Source organism: Lycium barbarum, chromosome 5 (genome assembly GCF_019175385.1).
Source record: "Lycium barbarum isolate Lr01 chromosome 5, ASM1917538v2, whole genome shotgun sequence".
Taxonomy (NCBI): domain Eukaryota; kingdom Viridiplantae; phylum Streptophyta; class Magnoliopsida; order Solanales; family Solanaceae; genus Lycium; species Lycium barbarum.
In genome coordinates this window covers 141,090,434-141,110,949 of record NC_083341.1, presented here as the reverse complement: position 1 = coordinate 141,110,949, position 20,516 = coordinate 141,090,434, and the positions used below count along the sequence as shown (strand labels likewise).

The 20,516-nt window shown below is 31.6% G+C and overlaps 1 protein-coding gene across 3 annotated transcripts; it reads left to right on the top strand.

Annotated features, from left to right (window-relative positions):
• Positions 1-3,802: 3,802 nt before the first annotated feature.
• On the top strand, positions 3,803-14,152 carry LOC132641935 (MADS-box protein 04g005320-like). Of its 3 annotated transcripts, none has more exons than XM_060359078.1 (8): positions 3,803-4,358; positions 11,024-11,072; positions 11,224-11,285; positions 11,572-11,671; positions 12,166-12,207; positions 12,318-12,359; positions 13,063-13,196; positions 13,758-14,152. In XM_060359078.1, exons 1-8 carry the CDS (start codon positions 4,174-4,176, stop codon positions 13,840-13,842), a joined length of 699 nt encoding a protein of 232 aa, XP_060215061.1. In that variant the 5' UTR covers positions 3,803-4,173; the 3' UTR covers positions 13,843-14,152. The 3 variants fall into 3 exon arrangements, with proteins under 3 accessions (XP_060215061.1, XP_060215060.1, XP_060215059.1); XM_060359077.1 differs by having other exon boundaries at positions 3,810-4,358; positions 10,994-11,072; positions 13,764-14,152; XM_060359076.1 differs by having other exon boundaries at positions 3,816-4,358; positions 10,994-11,072.
• Positions 14,153-20,516: the final 6,364 nt, after the last annotated feature.

Here is a 20,516-nt window from a genome sequence, read left to right as displayed (position 1 = left end):
ACCAAATAAATTAATAACCACCGGTTTGGTTATTGTCGGTTTGGTTCAATTTTTTGGTTTATGACTAGTAGCCATGAGACTTATCAGTAAAACATTAAAAAGTAAGATATGTCTTTTCTTTTTTTGTTCAAACGATAACTTTCATTTATAGTTTAAGGTGGAATATACATCATAGAAACATTTTCACTATTAGTGATAGTGTAGTACTCAAATTACCCAAAGTTGCTAAACTATTACATATAGAGCTAAAAACTAACTTAGTAGTAGTTGCACCATTTTTGTCATTTTAATACACATACCTAGAAATAAAGTAGAGCTTAGGAGCTTTTAGTTGTTGTTACAAACATACATATTAATTAAACATAAAAACTACTTAAAATTAAAATGAAAATATATGAAATAAAAAAATTTGTGTAATGATCCCAAACTTTGGGGTAGTACTTGCATTTTGCCCTCAATTCTCCCATTTTATTAAAAAAAACTTTGTGTAATGATCCCAAACTTCAGATGTTTTTCTATCATTATCCCTAAGGCTAGAGTCTCGACTACAAGGAGTTGTTCTTTTCTGCTTTTTAGGAGGATACCCACGGAAGAAGTATTAGGGCATTATCATGTGCTTGAGTTGCAGCAAATGCTGATGTTACTGAAGTATCTTCTGTAGGAACCTCTAAATCTACAACCTCCGTCCTTTTCATATGAAAAATATTAGAAGTTTAGGACCCATTCAGACAAGAAAAAAGAAAGGTATAAATTTGAAAAAAGAAGAAGAAACAACCTAAAATCAAATGGCTAACAAAGAAAGGCTAAACATTTAAGTTAAAGACATTAGACTCTAATGTGAGCTTCTGTTAGTAGGTTTACTTAACACTTAAAAGAGTTAAAAGACTTAAAGACATGGGCTTGGACATATTTTTCAAAACATGAACCTTAAACAATCATATGAAATAAGTAGACCAAAAATCAAATTAATAATTAAAAGATATAAAATATTTATAATTATTTATGAAAAACTAATAATATACATATAAATAATTATAAAATTTATGTATATAATTTATCGGTTTGGTTCGGTTATTTATTCGGTTATTTTTTAATAGAACCATAACCAAACCAAATATTATCGGTTTTTAAAATTTAAAACCAAATCAAACCAACCAAACCAAATGTCTGTTTTTTTATTCGATTTGATTAAATTTTAGATTTGATTTTGGTTTTAACCAAAACCGTGAACAACCCTAGTTGCAACAGCTCCAAAATATTCCTGCTTTGGAGCTATGGGTGGATGTTAGTTATTGGTTTGTTTGTTAATTTTTTTATATACCGATAGTGTAAAAACATATTTATATAAATCTTTTAAAAGATGATCGGTATGGATATACACATGTATTCATAATAAGTGCGATTAAGTAATTTGAAAATGAGGTAAGCAACCACGATAACAAGTAAAATATGCATAAAAGTGACACACACACATATATATATGTATAATTGCACTCGTATTTAGTTTGAATAATACATACATATAAAATTTTAATTTTAATTGTTTTTAATAGAAGGCATTTTTATTTAACCATTTAGTATCTGAAATATATTATATTGACTAATTTGGTTTGACGTTGAATAGATTAGGGAAGTAAAATGATCGTTTTTTTTTTAAAAAAATTGTTTTTTATTACTTAGGGGGTAGGGGAAGGGGAAATGGGGAAAGAGGATTACAATGTGGGGATTCGAACCCTCACCAACAAGGTGAGAGTTCAGGTAGCCAAGCAACTGAGCTACTAGATCCCTACGGGAAGTAAAATGATCATTCCAAGAAACTCTCGTTTTTTAAAAAAGTTTTGTATATAAGTCCATTTTCAATTTTTGTATGTAAATTGAATTACATAAAAGGGCGAATATGTTCAAAACAAAAATGAAATGAAATCATTTTTTGAGAGGGGGGGTACTGCATCTAAGTACTTGACACGTGTACTTACATATTTAAGGTTTTGAGTTTGACTTGACATCCAATTCTTCGAGTGTCTATTAGCACGTAAAAAGGAGTCTTCTATGTCTCTGTCCCTCTCTCTAAAAAGACAGTTTCTTTTGTCTCTTTTGTTAGTTTCAATGTCCACTTTTTCCTTTTCCTTTGGAGTTTTTTTTTTTTTTGGATTACCTCTATCTTTGAAGACTATTCGTTCTTTTTCCTTTTTCTCCGGCATAATAGACGTTTGACAATACGAGTTGAATTTAAAGTTTTTAATAAAAACACTTATCATATGTTAAGATTTTTAATTAAAGCAGATCGTAATTTGAATATCTAAATAAAATTTGCTGATAAATTTAGAAGTTCTATTCAACCTACTTACAATTTCTACTTTTTGCGTTCTCTGTGGAGGTTATTCTTCTCTTTTCCTTTATTCTTCGGAGGTTGTCCTTCTTCTTCTTCTTCTTTTTTTTTTCCCCTTTAAAACCCTTTCCTAGGGAGCACATTTATATTGGAAAATCTCAAAGACATATATTGCCCTCTGCATAGGGCAATGTCTTCCCCCATCCCCCCCCCTCCCCCCCCAAAAAAAAAAACGCCTAAGCTGGAGGTTGGGGTACTGGAGGGCTAATATTAGAAAATAAATAAAAAAGGTAATAAGAGAAGATTTCTTTTTTTCACCCACAATTAATGTGGTCATCCATTACAAATATTAAAGAAAACAAACAAAAAAAAAAACATTAAAGGTTAAAAACTTGGTTATAAAGTTAAATATTTTTGCAGTCTGATAGGACATGACAACTAAAATTTTTGACAGAAAAGTATCAGTAACCACAAAGTTTTCAAAGAAGATAACAAAGGACCAACGCTTTTTTCTACCACTGAGGGATATGGTCCGAGTTAGGGCTGGACATAAATATCAAAAATTGAAAAATCACGCTGAACCGAATTGAATTTCGAAAAATCGAATCGAATTAGTTTGGTTCGGTGTTTAGTGTCCACCTTTAAAAAGTCGAAACCGAAATAAGTGAACCGAAGTTTGATAAAACCGAACTGAAGAACCGAACGCTCATCGAAATTTAATACATTACCAAAAAAAATTAAAATAAGTCATGCCCATTAAGTTTAAGCCCAAAAAACTCAATTGTAACAAGTCCTCTTTTGCTTTTGTATTCCTAATTTTCCACTTCAGTTGAGAAAATCAAATATCCTCAACAAAGGAAGGTAAATAGGATGTGTCTTTAGGATTAATGTATGTCCTTTATGTGTTTTCTTAATTATTCTTACGGTATATATATATAACACCTAGTAATCCTATGTCATGGTTATGGTTTTCTGTTTTTGTGTATCTTGTTTGTTTGATTTTGATTTCAATTTATCAATTTTATATTTTATTGCTTTTGAGAATATGAATTAGTGTAAATGGAATCTCTTCTAATATCATATCAAAAAAATCGAATTGAAAAAACTGAAATCGAAATCGAACTTCAAAAAACTGAAACCAAAAGAACCGAACCGAACCAAATTACTTTGGTTCGGTGTTTGATGTTTACCTTCAAAAAATCAAAACTGAAATAGCACCGAAGTTTGATAAAATCGGACCGAAGAACCGAACGCCCACCCCTAGTCCAAATGATATAATTTCTCCACCCTTAGTGGCAGAATAAAAATTTATCTCCAAGGGGAGTCAAAAATATAATTAGACACAACAAAAAAACTAACGGGATTAAATTGTATAATATATACACATTAAAAAAAAGTTGTTTATCTATATAGTGTAATTTTCCAACAAAGAGGTTTCAATTAACACCACTTGAATCCCGCCACTGCTCCTCCCTAAACTAGAGATATTTGATCTCTGCCCGACCTTCCCTTAAATGGGCCCTCCGCAACACTAATCCAGATTAATCGAAATAATGGGTTCTGAATACCCGATAGTAAAATAAAAAAGCCGTTTTCCCTTTCTTCTTTGGCAGGAAATAACTAGATTTTACATAATAAAGAGATAACAAATATATAAACAACAACTACAGATATTAACCTTACTTCTAGATGTAAAGGAGAAGAGAGAAGAGCGAAAACCATAAATGTGCTGTCTTACATAGTCTTTTATGGCAAAACACACCATTTTTTGTTAGAAACAATCTTGTTATATTTTTCCATATTATATTTCATTGGGAAACCAAAAAAAGAAAGTTATAGCTAGGATGGGAAGAGGGAAAGTAGAATTGAAGAGAATTGAGAACAAAATAAATAGACAAGTGACCTTTGCAAAGAGAAGAAATGGATTCCTCAAGAAAGCTTATGAACTTTCTGTTCTTTGTGATGCTGAAATTGCTGTTATTATCTTCTCTGGTCGTGGCAAGCTCTATGAATTCTGCAGCAGCTCAAGGTATGTTCATTTCACATATTTATTTTTCAGTGTCTGCTAAGACGCTGCGGTCTTTAAATTGATGCAAAAGATCTCAATTTTCTTGAAGATTAGAGATGTTATCGGTACTACAATTATATTTTTAGTCTGTGGATTAAGGGGTGCTTCTTATCGTATATGTTCTAGTGTCTACTAAGACGCTCCAGTGTCTGATTGATGCTATTTTATGAAAAAGATCTCGATTTTTTTCAAAGATTAAAGATGTCGCTGGTATTATATTTCGATCTTTAGCCTGTCCAAGGCTGTTTCTTATCGTATGATTATGGGAGAAAAATATTTGTGGGCTAAGTTCTTCATACATTTTTGCGATGAATAGAGATGTCAGAACTCAGAAGTAGTATATTTCTATTTTTAGCATGTTGATAGATAGATAGGTGCTTCTTATCATATTTATGATGGGACAAAAATATTTTGGGTCTAAGTTTTTCATACATCTTTCCTAGTGTCAGGACTTTTTTTTTTTTTTTAAACTATATTTCATGATCAAAAGGTCTTGATTTTCTCAAAGATTAGAAATGTCAGTCGTATCGTTTATCTTTTCTTAGCCTGGCTATTGAAGGGTGCTTCTTATCGTATTTGTGAGTGGAGAAAAAAAATCGTGGACTAAGTTTTCCGTACATTTTGCCCTTAGTTTGAAGAGAAAAGGATATCAATTCTTGGTGTCCTTTGTAGTAATTTTCTTGGTCATTGGTATATGTTGAAACTTTGACCATATATATATATATATTGTTTGTTGATGTGGGATCTGAGTTAGAATTAGATATAGTTCATGTTAATGTGTATAAACCTCTAAGGTACACAGGTTAAATTAGTACATTCATGTACTGGGAATTGTGACTGCATCTATGTGTATTTGAAGGAAAACAAGGTTAAATTATCTGCATCTATGTAATGACATAAGATCTAAGTTTTTCTTGTAGAGTACAAATTAATACCACTACAAAATCGAGAATCTTGATGAATTAATAGATAAAGCACTAACCTTTATAAGGAATACTTGAGGTGACTCTTCAATTTGATGATTCAACTTTGGTTATGATTTGATGTGCACCTTCATATTTCTTCATTTTATGAAACTTTATTTTTCTTAAAGTAGAGACTCATATAAGGACAAACGTGACAATTTTCATATAAAGCTGCACAAATTCTTCATATATTATAAGCAAATGGAATATCTCAGATTTGATAATCATCACTACTCTGAAATTAAATCACAGTGCTAAACTCTTGCCGACTAATTGATTAGATTAATTATTATTTTTCCTTCTAATATATGTGCTGACTAATTGATTATACTTTTCATGCAATACTTGTTAATAAATGGTATTGTAATCATATTAGGTGAATGAAAGACTAATTTAAACCTCTCTAAGAGGATAAGTAAGAAGAAGAAAAAGAACTATATATCACGCTTTCCAAACTTCACAAAAGTAAGACGGATCAAATGAACTGTATACTTATCATGCATAAGAAATAAGTTGGTCAAAGTGATCATAGATTAATCATGTAGAAGTCTATGGTTAAGTAGTCTTCAAATTTTATGTCTCGTCATTATTTTCGTCTTCAAAGTTCAAAATAAGCTGTAAGATAATTTTTGTAGTCTCCTTAAAAAAAATTGAGCAGAAATGAATGTCAACAAAATACTGAATCATTTGGCATAACTTCTTCTTCTTCTTCTTTTTTTTTTTAAAAAAATAAAAAATAAAAAATTCATGGATCAATTTTAACTTTGTCTTCATGGATCATTAATGTGCAAAAAAATTACAATTTGAGCGTGGCATCTTAAACATTATACATGATCATTATGTTGAGGCAATCACTTGGCTTAATTTGTTGATTAATAACAAGGCTAGATTTAGACATTTGATTACTGTAACTTGTAGTCTCCTACACTGTTATGATCATAAGAAGTAATACGAATTATATTAATAATTGAGGATATTTTTTATTTGATTTTCTATCCGATGTTCGGTATTCGCTTTGGGATATCGACTAATCCGAATTACCCCTTTGTAAGGACCATTAAAGTTGAAGCGCTCCTTACTAAAATTTTTCTATTTCAACAGCTTGAACCCAAGACCTCTAATTAAATGTGGTCCAATATTATCCGTCCCACTGTAAACCTTGGTGGTAATTGTGGACATTATAAAGATCCTTGGGTTGACATAGTTGTGAATTTTAAGTAGTGAATGACATTCTAGTTGGCGAAGTGCTTGTTAACATGAAGCATACTGCCCCAGTCACTAGTCTATTTATAATATAATTGCGACTTTATCATAGTTAACATGTGAAGTACAATATAAAAAGAGGATCGGATAGTAGAGTTTAGTCCAACACTCTGTGGATCTTAGTTATTAAGTCACTTTGTTTTTTTAGATCTGAATCTTAATTATTCGGATTTTAATCATCAAATGCATTTTTTATATATATATATTTTTCAACAATTAAATAGATCTAAAATGATTAAAATCTGTAACAAAGTCTTTATATCATTAAGATGATATATTGAAAGATTTTTACAAATTGATAGTTTTTCAATTCCATTCATTTATCATTGTCGCGCCATCGTCCATCATTATCAACTACCGATGTTGTCGTCCACTATTATCAACTACGTGCCACCACCCACCATCAAATCCACCATTCCCAACCATCATTACTGCCAATCACTATAATTAGCTGTAACTACCACTAGCCATCAGTTACAATCATCATCACTAACCATCATTACCAAAACACCATCAATCACCACGATATATATCACCGACTACCATCATTATTCACCACCACCATTAGCTATCATTATCATTCACTACGACTATGAACCGCCTGTCACGACCTGAGCCGATGAGTTGTGACGAGTGCCCGACCATTACTTACCTAAACTCGTACTTGCATCTTGCTGAGCAACCTGGTGGCCCATAAATAACTTATAACTGTGCTATACTAACTCCTATATGCATCAAGAACTCACAACCAATAATTACTATATAATATAAGAGGGAATGTGAGGACTTTTGTAGTCCTCACAAGAGTTTCCCAAATTTTAAAAAACTTTTTAATTAATTACTTTTATGTTCTAATTTTATTTATTTAAGTAAATTTTTTGATTTTTTATTTTTAAGGTCTACTTTTCAAAAGCTATCGAACCTGGAGACTTTTGTAGTCCTCACAATAATTTCTAATTCTTTTTAAAAAAAATTAATTAATTACTTTTAGGTCCTAATCTTATTTATTTAAGTCAATTTTTTATTTTTTATTTTTAAGGTCTACTTTTCAAAAGCTATCGAACCTTCTACCTCATTTTTCATGTTCTTTGATTTTCTGGTTCGTGCTCGATATCCGCATTTAAGCCCAATTAATCTAGATAATTAGCACTGTATCGCGCCTATTCGGAGGAAACGCTTCCTCCAAAGATTTTTTCCATATCCATGTTCGAACCCCTAATCCCTAATTAAGAGAGGAGCAGCTCCATCCGCTGCACAAGTTAAATTATGTATTTGTCTTAAAAGTTCATTAACTATGTATAGATTATTTATTTAGAACTAAATAACTTCAGAAAATTAGGATACATAAGTTATAAATGTCAAATTCTGGCTCCGCATTTGATTTGAAGTAAATAATTTTATCAAAATGGAAGTTAAAATATTAAAGCAGTGGAATGAAAATTTTGCTTTTATATAATTACCCACTTGTGGGACTACAATGGGCATATGGTTGTTGTTGTTGTACACTTGTACTAACACAGATTATATTTTTTTAGTTAAAATATCTACTTTTATATCTTGAGTTTGGGCCCGGGCTTAGCACGGGCCTCACATAACTAGTATATATATATATGTGCTGAGCATAACAGTGCAAGCCGACTAGACCGCTACATATGATGTACAACAAAAATAAGAGCCGACAAGGCTACATAACATCCCAGCTACATACAACTGTCTACAGACCTCTATGGAGTACAAGCTGTAGAAAAGACAGGACAAGGCCCCGTCATACCTATTTATACATGTCAAAATAGCATACCAAAAGGGACCGCAGCTTCGACCCAAGTGGAGCGCACTGTCTGTAGCTGAGTGGAAGGCCTACTAGGATGGATCGCCTGTCTGGCTACCTGAACCTATGGGTATGAACGCAGTGCCTCCAAGCAAAAGGGACGTCAGTACGAAATAATGTACTGAGTATGTAAGGCAAAAGATAACTGAAACTGAACTGAAAACAATACAATCTGGAGGCCAAAGAATGCCCTAAATATCTCACCTGACCCGTCTCATATGAAATGCAATATAATGCTATTATATATCTCACTGACCAAGTGGCCAGGCAACTGAAAAATGTCACTGATCAAGTGGCCAGGCAACTGAAAAATCTCACTGACCCGTCGGCCATGCATATCTGTCTCACCTGGCCTAATTGACCCGTAGACCAGGCTAAAGAATATGTATGTATATAATATAGTATATCATGCATATGCGTAAAAAATACTGATATTGTACATGTCTTTTCTGTCTCTCTATGGACTCAAGGACACAGGGAGGGGATATGGCCCCTCAGAGAGAATAACATAACACTCGGAAACTAAGCAACAATGTCACAGGCTCTATTTTGTCAAATCTCTAGTTATAAGGTTCATCACGCTCTCACCATATATGAAATCATGTCAAGAAAAGAAGGAACAGCCTTAACATACCTTTTGGGTCTCCTTAACTATTTAACACTTATCCTCCCAAGCTCGTAAATCTACATTCAAGAGAATTCATACTATTGTTAGGCTTGTCGTCGTATGCTTATCTTAAGCCTTCAAATTAAACCCTTTTTAAAATTTGCCGAAATTCGGGCAGCATCTCCCCTATATCTTCTACTCGCTCCAATCTTCAAAAGAACTCCCAAAGCACAATAACACATCAACAATTCCATAATCAAAAGATTACATTCAAACTATACTCAATTTAATCCCAAAACTTCTTTTCATAATCAATCCATAACAACAACTTCATACAACCCCTTATACACTCGTATACGACAATTCCTTAACATCATTATTATCCCTCATAACAAGATTATGCTCAAAACATACTAATAATTATAACTCAAATTAATTCACAACTCAAAATATCATCAAATGTATAATGTGAACTTTTCCTCCAATTTTCTTCTCCTCAAATCTTAACATAATTACCAAAAAAACTTATAAACATGAAACTAAGATGAAATCTTACCTCAAAATTCAAGAACACTTCAATTCTATGGTTACTCCTTCTTAAAAATACTCACCCAAACATCTTCAAGAAAAGGAGACAAGTGTAGACCTCACTTGGAAACCTTAACCACTTTAATCTTCATTTGGATCTTTGGTTTAGGCTTGGAAATATGTTGGAATATGTTTGGAGAGGTTTCTAGGATTTGGGGTTATGTTAAAAATGAAATAAAAATGGCCAAAATTGTCATATAGACTTGTAGAAATATATGTGGATGTTGTGGAAGGGTCTAGAGTTGGGAAATGACCCAAAATAGTGACCAAAAGGTCCTTTTATACTTGCCACCGACCTAAAATTTCCCGCACTGTAGCAGCGCATCGTGCACTATAGCAACGCGCGCTCGCGCACTGTAGCTGTGCGCTTCTGCTCTGCCGGCCCAACTTGTAACGTCCATAACTCTTTACTCCGATGTCATATCGACGATCGGTTTATTGCGTTGAAAACTAGACTTCATGAACTTCATTTTAGGCTTTTACTTTACTTCAAAACTCTTCATATGCTAAAAGATATACGTCTCTAAAGTTGACCCAAAATTTTCGTCCAAATTATTTTTTGACAAACTTATTTTCTTCGATTTGCTTGATCACATAACCTTTAGACACTTGCTTAGCATTTGTAAAGAGTATTCCTTAACCTGATAAGAGTTCCATGACGTCTCCGAGCTTACGTTAGTTTACTCACGACGCAAACGACGCGAGAATTTTCGAGGTGTAACACCGCGGCCATCTACTTCTACTATTATCGATATTCATCATCACCACTAGCTACTACCCACACCTTACCATGTGCCAACATTATCCCAATAGGCATCCACAACTATAACCACCACCACCAACCACCATATAATTTTTTAAGTATAGTTCATAGATATATAATATTAGATTAATTTAGTGAATTTTTATCTATTAATTTTTTAATAAAGTCAAATTATATACGTGTTAAAATAACAATGTAATACCTAAATGTAATATCCGGTGCAAAAGAGGATTATTAACAAAAAACATCTAAGGGAGACCACTGTTTGGGGAATCGATCCTGGGTATGGGCTGTGGGAAGCGATGGCTTCAACCAGTGCACCAAATAGTCCTATGTGCATAGGGTATATATATATATATATGCTAATTGTTAAATGTATATCATACACACACATATATATATATATATATATATATACAAAAAAGTTCCGGAAGTTACCCAGTACACGTGCCGTCCCTCCTTACCACGTGGGTTCGCCTTTGAACGTCTTAATCTTAATGAATACGAATGAGCCCTCACTGTACTTACCTTCTAAAATGCACCAAATTCAATGTCTAATTGTTCAGTAACTTGCATTTCTAGCATGTCCATGACATTGGAGAGATACCACAGATACAATTATGGTGCACTTGAAGGAAGCCAACCTTCAGCAGATTCACAGGTTTGTTCTTTTTCCTTAAGCATGATGATTACTCAAAGTTTGCTGAGGAAACTGGAAATATAGTTTATTTTTCACCTAATATAGTTAGTAAGATTAAAGTTCATGTTGATGGCTAATTTTGAAGTTGCTTGTTGTATTATTGTAAGAACAGAACAACTACCAGGATTATTTGAAGCTTAAAACAAGAGTGGAAGTGTTACAACAGTCTCAAAGGTGAGACAAATACTTAGTAGACCAATATTAAATGTAATTTCTAACTCCTAATTGTTGCATTCTCTATTTAAAAGAAACGACCCAATGCACTATGCTATCACTATGCGCGAGCTCGGAAGAATGATCAGACCATATTGGATATATTGTGCACAGCTTTAATGTTTCAACGACTTGAACGTGTGACCTCTTGATCACACGACAACAACTAGGCTAAGCATTCTCTATATTTAATTATTTTTCTTTTTTCGGGTAATATATGACCAAATAACTTCTTCATATTCTTCAGGCATTTGCTTGGAGAGGATTTGGGACAATTGAACACAAAAGACCTGGAACAACTTGAGCGTCAATTGGATTCATCGTTGAGGCAAATAAGGTCAAAAAGGGTATGTATTACCTAAGATGTATTTATAAATAATGTTTGTCTAAAGAAAATTCAGCATTCAAATTCTATGATTTAACTTTTACGGTTGTTAACGTTGAACTCTTGTATTTTAAAAAACATTGGTTCAGATTTATTAATAATTTAGTTAATTTACACATATATAAATATATGCTCCACTTTAAAAATACTGAATTAAGATAAATCGGATGTCACAATGTTGTATCCGCTTATATGTGTTTATGTCTATTATTCTTGTTGCAAAAACAAGGTATTTTCAGTCACTTTCACATTTTACGAGGAAATTCAAGTTAGATGATTTCTTGTTCTAAAATATGAGTTCATCCAATACCAACATCTAAGATGATCTCTTGTTCTTAAATATGAGTTCATTCAATACCAACATCTAATTACTTCAATTGGAATTGGAGAATATATAGTTGTTTAATCATCCAATAATCCCTTAATTAATCAACTCCTTTTTAACTTGTTTTATAGACACAACACACGCTTGATCAACTTGTCGAACTTCAACAAAAGGTACGCATAGTACGTGCAGAAACATAAGAAATCAAGATGACATTTATTGCTATTTACTCAAATGTATAGGAAACATGATATATTATATGTGTTATTTGCTTCTCGTACAGGAACAATCTCTTACTGAAATGAACAAATCATTGAGGATGAAGGTAACAATAATTTGACAGCAGTTTCTATTTTTTTTCATTTTTGTACAAAATAAATTATATTTTGTATAATCAAGAAGGTATTAATTATATTTTTCTAAATTTATCCTTATTTACGCATCCCGAAGAAGTCTTTTCAATTACAATTTCCTATTAGATATACTCTTGGTTTTTCTTCAAAAGCATTTGATATGCACATAATATTATGACATATTGCTTTCACACCATCTATACATCTCAAATCAATTGGAAGATGCAAAATTAATTAAGGGTAGTTTGAAAATTCTTTTTAGTTTTTAGGAGTAAGTAATTTTTTAAGGGGTACGTCAAAGATGAAAACACAAGATAATATATGGACCAAAGAGAGTAGCACATAAGATTAGTGCATATGTGGAGATAGTGGTGCTATTTGATGTGCTACGACTTCTAAGATTCACAATACTCACTATGATCATTCTAACTTTTATCTACTGTAACATTAAATCATAATAATATTTTTCGTCACATTAAAATAACTTTAGAACTTTACATTTGACAGTAATGTTACAAATTATCTTTTGTTACACCACAGTAATTGAACTATGCATGAATTATTATAGTTGGTAAAGTTCAATAATCATATACGTGAAGTTAACTCAGTAACATCATAGCTGTTAAACTTGTTATTATTTTAACAATGGTTTGTCTATCGAATTGCTAATTGCAGTTGGAAGAACTTGGTGTTGCTTTTCAAACATCATGGCATTCTGGGGAGCAAAGTGTACAGTATAGACAGCAGCAGCCTGCTCAGCCTGAGGAATTTTTTCAACCTATGGATTGCAATAATACATTGCCTATAAGGTGATCTTGAAAATTCCTAGCTTCTAAGAAATCCTTTATTATAACTTTATCCAAAGACTTATGTAGGATTTAAGGCACACACTACTAACACAAATCAAACAATTAACTAAAATATGTCGATTGTTAACTAATTGATGGGCTGGAGGAATAAATGAAGCCATCTATACCCAATGTCCCAATCGAAAAAAGATAGTACTGCTATTGTTTTAAACAGATTCCAAGTAATTGTAGTGAAACATTGACGTGTTGACCTCTTGGCTAGGAGGGTCATACTAAACTCACTACATACCATAATATTCACAACTCGACGTTGTCACTTACAAAATAATGCCAAAAACTTGATTTTACTATGGCTGAAAAGGGATAAAAATTAAAGACCCGTCCTATGTATATTATTAGTTAAACGTGCAAAATGTATATACACGTTAGTTTAATCTTATTATAGACATACATATAGTTCGAGATTCAGGAGCACTGATTACATACTGAATTCACTTATGACTTTATTAGCCAACTTGTTTGAGATTGAGACAGTGAGGTGTAATTATGTTCTTGATTTAGTTACAGGTACGATACCGTGCCACCAGAACATGCAGCACCATCAGCACATGATGCTACTGGAGTTGTACCTGGATGGATGCTTTGAGCTGATCAGAGCCAAAGGACTGAGAAATAACTCCTATTTCTTTAATTTGTAACAGTTATTTATTACATAAGTTAGAAAGAAAAAGAATACAATATAATGATGCTGTCATACAAATAGAGCTCCACTGTTGAAAAAAAACTACTGTTTTCATGTTTAACTAGCTAGCAAACACTTTGGATTATGCAGGGCTGTATTTATGACCTATAAATGGTTATATATTGTGAATGTATTTATTGTCAAGAAAGGTCTGGCAACAACACTATGTAATAAGTCGGAGGAGCATTTCTGAATTACTCTTTTACTTCTTTTCCCTTTCTGTTCATGTGGGCTCCTCTTGCCTCGTCTTGAAATTTAAGTAGGTCTTTATAATTTATGGTGAATTGAATCATCCAAATGTTGGGCTCTTGTTATAGATCCCGTTTGGGTTAGATGTATAAAAGTGGTTGATAATCGTCAAGTGTTTAAAAATATTTTTACATGTTGAAAACTGATTTTATACATATGTAACTATGTGTTTGGATAGAAGTTATGTTGTGTCCGATAATAAGCAATTAATGTGTTTAATAAAAAAGTGTCCGATAATAAGCAATTATGTTATATTTACCAAATGATGGGACGGCTTAACATAATTGAAGGCCTAAAGCGAAATTTTAGTTAGAGGCCTAAAACCTAAACAAATTTCATAGATATTTTATTTGAAATCTATTTTTCTAAATTTTTTAGATGCAAAATATTTTTTCCAATTGTTAATATTTGGTAAGATTTCACCAATTTCAATGTTGAAAACACCCTTTAGTTGAGACAATTATTACAAGAATTGTTAACATAATTGTATAAGCAATAAATTGACAAAATTTTAAATAAAAATAACAGATTCAGAACCATAAATCTAATTTAAAAAGTTGATAACTTGGTATACCCACTTTAATATGTTTGTTGCATTGCTTGAAAACCTAAGAAGAAACAAAAAAAGAATTTGCAAATCACTTTGTTTAACACTTTTCGACAATTAGCTAAGAGATTTGAAGAAACAAAGTACAAAAGGAGTTAAAGAGAATAAAATAATACGACTGTTAGCAGACAAAATAAAAGGTTAAATATGATAAATATAAATTTATAAAAAATGTTGTACTTTTATCATAAGTAATTATTTTTCTTTAAGAAAATTCTAACGGAAAAGGCTCAAATATGTCATCGAACTATCGGAAATGACTCATTTATGTCATTCGTTAATAGTTTGACTCATTTATGCCATCGAACTATCGGAAATGGCTCATTTATGTCACTCATCAATAGTTTGGCTCATTTATGCCATCGCCGTTACCAAAATGACTCATCCATGCCATTTTGCATTAACGCCGATTTCACAATACCAGATATGACACGTGGCCTCCAACTAGATTATGGTTTTGCGTGGGTAGGGTGTACAGGTCGGATTTTTTATTAATTTGGAATTTAAAATTGGGTTGGTTTAATTACACGACGTAGACCTCTAATTGGAGGCCACGTGTCATATCTGGTATTATAAAACCGGCGTTAATAAAAAATGGTATGGATGAGTCATTTTGGTAACGGGCGATGACATAAATGAGTCAAACTATTAATGAGTGGCATAAATGAGCCATTTCCGATAGTTCGACGGCATAAATGAGCCAAACTATTGACGAGTGGCATAAATGAGTCATTTTCGATAGTTCGATGACATATTTGAACCTTTTCCGAAATTTTAATTGGCCCCCCAAATTTGGGGGTCTAAGGCATAGGTCTTACTTTCCTAGGCATGGAGCCAGCCCTGACCAAATGCGTAAATAAATTAAAAAATGTTTATAAACTAGTTTGACTTGCTTATAAGCTTAGACTAACACTCTTTACGACCTTTAAAGGATATTTGCTCTGTATGACCATTTTCTGAGGCCAACCTTTAACTGCTATCTGCCTATCCCCGTTATTAAGTGGGACGAGAGTGTTTTAGCTTTAAAAGTAGTTTGATTAATTTAGTATACAAAGTTAAACACCGGAACAGAATTTCAAAAGTAATCTCAAGAAAGGTCATTTGTTAAAATGCTCCCATTTATATTATACTCGAATCCGTGGCACACTTTTTCTGTAAAGGATCTTAACCATAATCCAATTTCATTAAGGCTACTGCCTACTAGGCTAGACACTTTAATTTTCCAACCAAGGTCATGATCATGACGCAGCAAAAGTAACGTGATCATCACTTGTCTGTTACTCAAGTGAGATGAAAATATTCATCCGGGATTTAATATTATGGGTTTTTTTTATCCTAGGCCAAGCCAGCTTATTGAGTTTGAGATAGGTTATTTATACATATTAAATAAAAATTTTAATATAAATACAAAGTTAGGAAAAAATTACTAAATTTTTGCCGAACTTGTAATCAATGATGTAGTCCCACTCTTTACGCAATTTAGCATTCATATATCCAAGTAGAGTAGGTTTATCGAAATCAGTTTCATCTTCTCATGATCAATATCGTGACCATGATCGAGTTGAAACTTGTGAATGGTTCTTTCAATGAATAATTGTTGGATAGAAATTAAAGATTTGTCCCTTGAGTGCCGACAATGAAAAAGAATGCTTTTAGGAAAATGTCTTTTGAAAGTAGGTCATCTTTTGATATTTGGTTACCAAAGTCATTTTCCTACACAATTAGTTTAAAGTTTCTACATATCAACACTTAAGTTATTTGAGGGAATGATTATAGAGCCATCTATAATTAGATTGTAACAATATACCTTGATTATTTGAAAGTTTATGCATTAAACTTTAACCCAGAAGGTAAAAAAAGGATAATGAGAAAAGAAAGGCGTACAGTAGAGACTCGTAGCTAGTGAAAGAGCATCATAAAAAGATGAGATAAAAATTAAAAAAATAACTTTGCAGATGAAAGTAGGAAAAAAACTTTACACAAGTTGTTTCTTCTTATCCTCTGTTCCTCTCTTTCCCTTTCCCACCACCACCACCCTAATTCCCCAAAAGCTAGTCAATTTGTCACGTCATATACGTACATGAGTTTTGAAGTTATATACTACATTGATAGTGTAAGAAAAAAAAAAAAAAGAGACATACGATTAAGGTCTCATTTGTTTTCATTAAGACTAAAACGTCTGAATCTGAATATTAAGATGTGCATTAAGATCTAGATGTCTAGATTTGAATACAAATCTGAATATTAAAATGTGGTCTCTAGATCTGAACACAGAATCATTAAGACTGTTTGTTTTCAATAGCTGAATGTGCATGTGAAATTACACTATATCAATAAAATATTACAGTGAGTTTATATTTTTTGATAGAAAATAATATTTTGAATATTTACATTTGATAAAAAAAAATTAGACTATCTGAAATGCAAACTAAAATTTATATACCATATAAAAACTACTATAACAAGATAACATGATTTATTTTTTTTTGGTTGAATTCAACATAACTTAATCTTTTAAATTAAAAAAAATCATGCAGCTAAACAAAATCTTGTTCACTTACAATTTTAAAAAGTAGTAGATAATTTTTCATAGTTACCAAGAACTACGCTGACAAACTTTCAAGAATTCTTACCCAGATGAGAAAAACACATAACCCGTCTCTACTTAAGATGAAAAAACGAATTTCAACAGTTAATTCAACTCTGTAAAACTTCAAAATTGAGCCCAAAACTCATAAAATTCCCGGCAAATTTTCAAAACTTTGCAGTTCGAAGATATTTCTTTTCTTAAAAAGATCAAAACTTTCTGCAAACTTGCTATAAAACATTCCTGCTCTGCTTTAATAGTACAGACCCAATTAAAAAGAGTACCACAAAATGCCAAAATCACATAGAAAAGGACCTGCTTGCGGTGATTGGTGCGTTAATCTTTTCCTATGGGTTTGAGTTTCTCAACCAGAACTATAGAATGGTATAATACTATATTATCAAAAAACCTAAATACTAGGCGGTAGGTTGATAGACATCAACACACCCAAACATATTGTGAATGGAAAAAATACTAAGTATACAATGTACTTGTAGTGATTATGAAAGTTCATCAGTTCAAGAGGAAATTTGTGCTGAGAAAAGAAGAAATTCGTGAAAGATTTTTTTGCTGAGAAGACAGAGGCGTGAAAGGTGAATAACCGTATTAATTTAATGAGTCTGAATGGAATAAGACTCTCTTACAGATTTGATTTGTTCAAATCCATTAAGAGGTTTTATAAGGAAACAAAACAAATGCACTTAATGGGTTGAATCTGGATACTTAAAAGGTATTTTTACTCGGCATAGCTTACTATGTTACATATTTATGGAACATAACTATACTTTTTAATAATTAAGTTTAGTAGCTATAATATTATATTTTTACAACTATAGCTACCCACTTTTCTATCAATTAACTTACCACTCCCCACACCCCTATTTTTTAGCTGCACACTTTCTCTCTCCCCTCTTTTCCTAAATATACACGTTTCTAACTCCCCATCTCCCCTAATTTCGTGCTTTTCAAATCAGTTTCTGATTTCTTTCACTTCCTTTTTTTACTCTGTATTAACTGCTCATTAATTTCAACCTTTTACCCCCCAAATTCAACTCTATTTCCTAAAATATGTAAGATTCTCTGTTATTTTTGCGTTTTAAACGACGAATATATATTTGAATTCATCTGTTGAAATATCGAATTCAAGTTGAGTTCATAATTGGGGTAACAACGTTTTCACTGCAACTTTTTTTTTATTTTATTTTTCTGAAATTTTGAAAAATATAGTTAAAATATATGAACAATATATCTGAAATATAGTCAACAGAACCCAGAATAAGTAATATTGAACATATTAATCAAAATATAGTCATAATTGAGTTCATAATTGAGGTAGCAACGTTTTCACTGCAATTTTTTTTGTTTTTGAGATTTTTCTAAATATAGTCAAAATATATGAAAAATATATCTTAAATATAGTCAACAGAAACCAGAATAAGTAATATTGAACATAATAATCAAAATACAATTAAAAATATAGCCAAAATATATATGAAAAACAACTAAAAATTTCAGAAAAAAAAAAGTTGCAATTACACGGTGAAACGTGTAATTTCGTTGATGAACAAATCAAGCTTTGCATGATTTATGGAACATTAAAAAGAGATTTTTTTTAGTTATATTTTGGGAAAAATATGAATAGAGTTTTTGAATTCAAATTTTATGTGAATGATTAGATGTTGAATGAGATATGTGATTAGATATGGAAGATAATGAGATTTGCGTGATTTATGGAACATTAAAAACAGATTTTTGTTTAGTTTTGAAAAAGATTTTTCCCCTTAAATAGAGGCATTATTTGCTCAACAGTTCCGTGTATTTAGTCTATATTTTGGCTATATTTATGCGACGCGTCCAGGACCTAAATATAGGAAAAATCAGCTACGAATTGTAAATAATGAACTTGTAGTTATAGCTTGTTAGAAGCTAAAAGGTAGTTATTTGTGAAAATTTTACTAATTAAAATTCAGACCCTAAAAACAAATGCACTTAATGGGCTGAATCTGAATGAATAAGATTCAGACCTTCATTAAGTGTAAACAAATGAAGCCAAAGTCACTCAAGAAATATACTAGAGTGAAAGCTTTTTAAAATATGATATTACCTGCTATAACAAGTGAAAATAACTAGATAACGTAAAATTCACTGTACTAATAGTGAATACGTATAACAAAAATGAAAAGATGCATTTCTTTTTGTATGTTATGAATGACTTGTACTAAAACAAAAATGTTAAAATGAAAAAAAAAATGATTTGCTTAGTCCTTAGGAGTTTTTTTTCCTGGACTTATCAAACACCAAACACATATTTTTCCCATAAAAATATACACACTTTCTTTTCCCATAAAAATACCTAACACATTCTTTTCCCATAAAAATACCAAACACATTTGTTAAAATAAAATAAAAGCGCCGTCAACAGTATTTTGAAAAAGACAGAATAGTACGGAACATACACTTAAAGATCTGTGATAGATCTTCATATACCCACCATACATTAATGAATACCGTACTATTTTGTACCTTCATCCAACCATAGCTCGACAACACAATCTTAAAAACCACAGGTTCTTTTAAATACCACTTTAAGTTCAGTACTTCGTACTTCTGTTCTCCTTAATCTATGCACACCTTTTTACACACCTATATCTCTATTCAATCATACATTTAGGAAAGGCCATTCAATCCTGTCCCAACTCCCAACTTATGTTTCAATTTTATGCAGCATATTTTTATTTTAGTCAGTTTCAAATTACTTCATCTTTTATAAAAATAATTTAAATTTAATAATTATCAATTTTATTTTTAATTAGATGATTTATGTCACAAAAAACATTTAAATTTGATTTTAGATCACAAGTTTCAAAATCTATCTTTCTTGAACTCTATTTCCAATTTATCAAATTTTAAAAAGATACAATGAAGTGAGTACCTTTGTTTTTTCAAAAATAATTTAATTTGAAATTGAGCCACACAAATGTTCAAGTTCTATTAATTTGAAAATTCTTTTTTTCCTTATGCATGACTAGTCAAATAGCGTCACATAAATTAAGATCGAAGAATCACAAGAAAACAAAAAAAAATGAAAAGAAAGAACAAGTGGGGGTTACCTTTTTGCTTTTTATAATAAGTTGG